Source organism: Archocentrus centrarchus, unplaced genomic scaffold (genome assembly GCF_007364275.1).
Source record: "Archocentrus centrarchus isolate MPI-CPG fArcCen1 unplaced genomic scaffold, fArcCen1 scaffold_24_ctg1, whole genome shotgun sequence".
Classification (NCBI taxonomy): Eukaryota; Metazoa; Chordata; class Actinopteri; order Cichliformes; family Cichlidae; genus Archocentrus; species Archocentrus centrarchus.
Genome location: NW_022060254.1, coordinates 2,699,177 through 2,704,321, shown reverse-complemented (window position 1 = coordinate 2,704,321; position 5,145 = coordinate 2,699,177). Strand labels below are relative to the sequence as shown.

Sequence of the window (5,145 nt, the reverse complement as noted above, 5' to 3'; positions counted from 1 at the left end):
TTCAGTGTGTTCAGTGTGTGTACTTTCATGACGGTTACGATGACTTGAACATGAGAAGCTTTTGTCACAGTGTCTGCACTTGTATGGTTTCTCTCCTGTGTGGACTCGTTTATGCACTTTAAGCTCACCTGCAGTGATGAAGGATGACCCACACTGGTCACAGAGGTGCTTTTTAACCCCACTGTGGAAGAGTTCATGACGTTTTAATCCACCTGTTGTGGTGAAGCTTCTCCCACATTCTTTGCAGTCCTTCAATTTGTGTCCAGTGTGTCTACGCTGATGTCTTTTTAGGTTCTGCTGATGATTGAAAGTTTTCCCACAAAGGTCACAGAGAAACGCTTTCCCACCACCACAGCGATGACAGGGCTGAGAACTGGATCCATCTGTGTGGCTCTGCTTCTAAACAAAGACACAAAGACAGTGTAAGTCAGGGAATTCCTTCAACATTTTTATCCTGTACGTCGCCTGGAATAAAGAGCATCTCTGCCAACGTCCAATTACATTTTACTGTTTACATTACAACACTCAGCTTACTGGGATACAATAACTACAATACTACCACCATAATACTATAATATTACTCATTTAGTACTATGATAACCTTAATGTTGTAGTGGCACAATAATAATGTCACACTATAATACTAATGTAATACTACAATAAAATTGTAGTACTACATTACCACCACTGTAAATGTGCAAGAAAATCAGTCTAACACTATAATGTTTATATAGTACCAGAATACCACAGTAATACTGCAATACTGCTAATGTAATACTATATACCATCATCATACTATCTTGACTGCGTTCATAGAGCACAACAAACTGTGGGACTCACTATAAGTGAGCAGTGAGTGATTTTGGACACAGCTGTGTCTGTTCATTTTTCATACGGCTCATTTCATACAGACTTTCTCCTGCAGCCTTCAAACAAGTCACACTTTGACTCTGTGAGCTGGAGAACGGTGGAACAAAGAGAGGACATGAGAGGAAGATGAGACTCTTTCTAAGGTAAAGACTGCTCAGCAAGTGTCCTTTGATAAACTACTAATTTAAAGCTTACAGGTAACGTTATCATTCATTTTAGAGTTTTAGTCAGATATTGGATCTGTACATGATGTTTCATCTTCTAGAAAGTTTTCTGAAAGCAAATGAAATGATAATTCCATGTTATTCAAAGTTTATAGTGGACAGTAAGTGCAGGCTAAACTGGGTAGTTTGCAGTGTTGTGGTTCAGTTTACAGTGATGAACTCTGTTGGACTGCTGCAGGGCAGACTGTGGGATCCTTGGTCACTGCTAGGTTAGGTCCTGGTAGCAGCAGAGACATTATGAGAGAGAGACATGGAGCTCAACTCTGAACTGAAATTTCTGACTAAATATTAGATAGAAAGATGGTGGAAGTATAACTACCAGGGGAGAAGCTGTTAAAATCTTATTTGTGTACAAAGTCAGAAAACTTTTAGCTGATTTTATCAGATCTGACTGAATATTCTGTGCATGAAGTTTTTATGTCCCGTTGATCTTTGAAATGAAAGTTAATTTAGATAATGCTTCAAAATAACTGTAAGTGCTCCAGTGTGTTTCAATATGGCTGCAAAGTAACAGGACTCACTTCTAGAAGGAGTCATCAGTTTGAATTTAAGCTGATTGTGTTCTTTAGGGACACTTGCCAAACTCCAGCAGCCATAATGGCAAATGTAACATGGACCTATATATGGTAGGAAGAGGTTACACCACCCAGGAAGCTCCGCCCACACACAGCAACAGGAAACCAGGTGAGCCAAAGACAAACAATGTAAATGGTTTTAAAGGCCCACGTCCAGCTCTGCTGTGGAAACATTAACGTAAACGAGCCAAATATACGACAAAAAGTGGCATCACAAGCAAACAGCAGAGCAGGCAGCCTGTTAAGGACCGACTCCCTGTGACAAATATTTAAACTGTTTGTAGTTTGGCTCTGTTTACTCTGCGCTAACAAAGCTTACAGGTGTTTTTACCTGCAGAGAGAAGAATTTGGGCTTCAAAGCAAAGAATTAAACAGAAATGTTTTGATCATTTGTTCTATGGTTGTATTTTATAATTTATTTTTTATGACAATAAAATTTTTATTCTATGTACACCTGACTGAAGAAGGAGCCACTGTAAACCAACATAAAGACCCATATATGCAGAAATAATAATACCATGATATACCAGGAAACTGGTGTATCATAAATAATACAGTGATATAAATGTTTGTCACTACAAAAAGTAATAACTTAGTTTCTTATGATCATAGAAGCAAAAATCATAACTGAACAGTTGTTCCCAACAGTCAGGCTAAAGTTACAAGATCAAAATAAAAACACATACCTCACAGTAACTGCACTTGTAGAGTCTCTTTCTGCTGTGGATCTGTTGGTGTGCTCTCAGGTGCTGTGGAGCTTTAAAAGTCTTATCACACAGGTCACATTTATGAGGTCTCTCCTCAGTGTGGGTAAACATGTGGGATTGTAACTGTGCGTCTGTTCCAAACTTTTTGCCACACTGATCACAGCTGTACACATCATGTCCAGTGTGAATACGTAGGTGTATATTTCTGCTCTCTATGTGGCTGAAAGTTTTTCCACAATAGTCACAGCTGTATGCCTTAATTCCAGAGTGGGTAACTTGATGATTCTTTAAGCTACTACTCTGAGTGAAAGCTCTACCACACTGATCACAGCTGTACGGCTTCTCTCCACTGTGGATGAGTTGGTGTGTTTTTAAGTGTCCAGCCAGGGTAAAAGACTTTCCACACAAGTCACAGCTGAACGGCTTCTCTCCAGTGTGGGTGAGTTGGTGCATTTTTAAGTTTCCAGCCAGGGTAAAAGACTTTCCACACAAGTCACAGCTGAAGGGCTTCTCTCCAGTGTGGGTTAGTTGGTGCTTTTTTAAGTTTCCAGCCAGCGTAAAAGACTTTCCACACACGTCACAGCTGAACGGCTTCTCTCCAGTGTGGGTGAGTTGGTGCATTTTTAAGTTTCCAGCCAGGGTAAAAGACTTTCCACACAAGTCACAGCTGTAGGGCTTCTCTCCAGTGTGGGTGAGTTGGTGCGTTTTTAAGTTTCCAGCCAGGGTAAAAGACTTTCCACACAAGTCACAGCTGTACGGCTTCTCTCCAGTGTGGGTGAGTTGGTGCGTTTTTAAGTTTCCAGCCAGGGTAAAAGACTTTCCACACAAGTCACAGCTGAACGGCTTCTCTCCAGTGTGGATGAGTTGGTGCGTTTTTAAGTTTCCAGCCAGGGTAAAAGACTTTCCACACAAGTCACAGCTGAACGGCTTCTCTCCAGTGTGGGTGAGTTGGTGCGTTTTTAAGTTTCCAGCCTGGGTAAAAGACTTGCCACACAAGTCACAGCTGAACAGCTTCTCTCCACTGTGGATGAGTTGGTGTGTTTTTAAGCTTCCAGCCTGGGTAAAAGACTTTCCACACAAGTCACAGCTGAACGGCTTCTCTCCACTGTGGATGAGTTGGTGTGTTTTTAAGCTTCCAGCCTGGGTAAAAGACTTTCCACACAAGTCACAGCTGAACAGCTTCTCTCCAGTGTGGATGACTTCGTGCATTTTTAGATTACTCTTCGAGGTAAAATCCTTCCCACACAGATCACAGGTGTATTTTCTTTCTCCCTTCCTTCTGTGAGGTTTGTCAGCCTCCTGAGAGCGCTGACTTCTCGCTCCATGTTCTTCCTGCAGTGACAGAGATACAAACAGAGGCAGTGAGTGAAATGCAGTCGTGGAACAAACTTCAAACTCCATTAATAATAGAGTTTTTTTTGTAGCCTCCAAAGATCTACTAGGTCTATTACCTCCACCTACTGGTGAAAAAAAGAGGAAACATAAATTTATGTAAAATGAATTTAAAGCATTAATTGGACATCCTGGTTATAAAGAATCATAACAGTCCAGCTTCAAAATGCCAAAGGATGGGACAACACTGCAAATGGATGAAAGCCATCCTGGAAACTTGTTTTATCTGTGAGCTAACAGACACATCCTGGTCAAAGATGAATCCAAGATTCCTCACAGGACTACTGCAGGCCACATGAATGCCATAAAAGGACAGCAAACACACACTTTTCAAGTACTGTATGCATATATTTTCTAATAAATAACAAAGCAAATATGAGCTCTCTCTCACTGAGTTTCTGATCACACTGACAGACAAACTCCACAGAGTTGAACTGCAGTTTGTGATGGTACTTGTTGTTCTGCTCTGCAGCCTCTGTGAGTTTGGTGTAGCAGCACATGAAGCAGCTCTCCACCTTCTGCAGCTTCTGCTTAGAGTGACCCTAAAGCTTGAAGCAGATCTTCAGAGCAGAACAAGGACTACTGCCACCAGCTGCAGTCCAACACAGTGGGAGTTGGAGTGTGTTGAACCACAGGATGAGAGACTCTGGGGATCACCACAACATCAACATCAACAGCTACTGGTACAGCATTTCCAAACCAGTAAGAACTGGAATCAAACTGGTTGGAAAACAATGAGATCTAATGAGGAGTGAGTGGAAAAGTGCTATGAAAATATGAAATGTGTAATTATAACAGTAATGAAAATGACATTATAGATCAAATACTGCTCAATGAAAATGATGTATTGTATGATAAATTGTGGGTTTGATCTGAATCTTGATTATTAATGTCTTTGTTTCAGTGTCCTGTTAAAATGTGACCTTTTTATTTTGTCTTGTTGTAACTTCAGTGCTAATTGGGACCATAATAAAACAAACCAACAGCAGCTGATGAAGTCACACAGTTTCAATAATAGTGTAACACTGATATTTTTCTCACCTGTTGTGTTGAACTCATTGTTTCCTCTGTGGAGGCTGAAAATGTTCCTCTGCTGCTCCGTCAGACTCTCCTCCTCCTGATAATCAGCTGCAGGAGAACAGATCTTTATTAGAAGCTACCACACTGCACTGTTTGGGGGAATGAGCCCTTTAAGGCTGGATTTGGATTGATACACTTCAACAATGAGGCTGGAAAAGGAGGAAGTGTTTCAGAGTGGAGACAGAGGCAGTTTCAAAGTTCAGGTTTAGCAAAGCAGTGAGAGGCTAAACAGGTGAACTGAGAGAAACTCCAAAACCAGTTTTCAGTGAACGACTCTGCTTCTGTCTGGAAAGTTCT

The 5,145-nt window shown here is 41.0% G+C and overlaps 1 protein-coding gene across 1 annotated transcript; it reads right to left on the bottom strand.

Moving 5' to 3' along the window:
* Positions 1-2,394: 2,394 nt before the first annotated feature.
* LOC115775755 (zinc finger protein 235-like) lies at positions 2,395-4,828 on the bottom strand (the record flags this gene model as incomplete). The annotated part of the gene is made up of 2 exons (XM_030723260.1): positions 4,810-4,828; positions 2,395-3,708 (listed from the first exon to the last, which is right to left on the bottom strand). Coding segments are annotated over exons 1-2 (1,332 nt in total), but the record flags the coding sequence as incomplete, so codon positions are not given.
* Between the last annotated feature and the right edge of the window lie 317 nt (positions 4,829-5,145).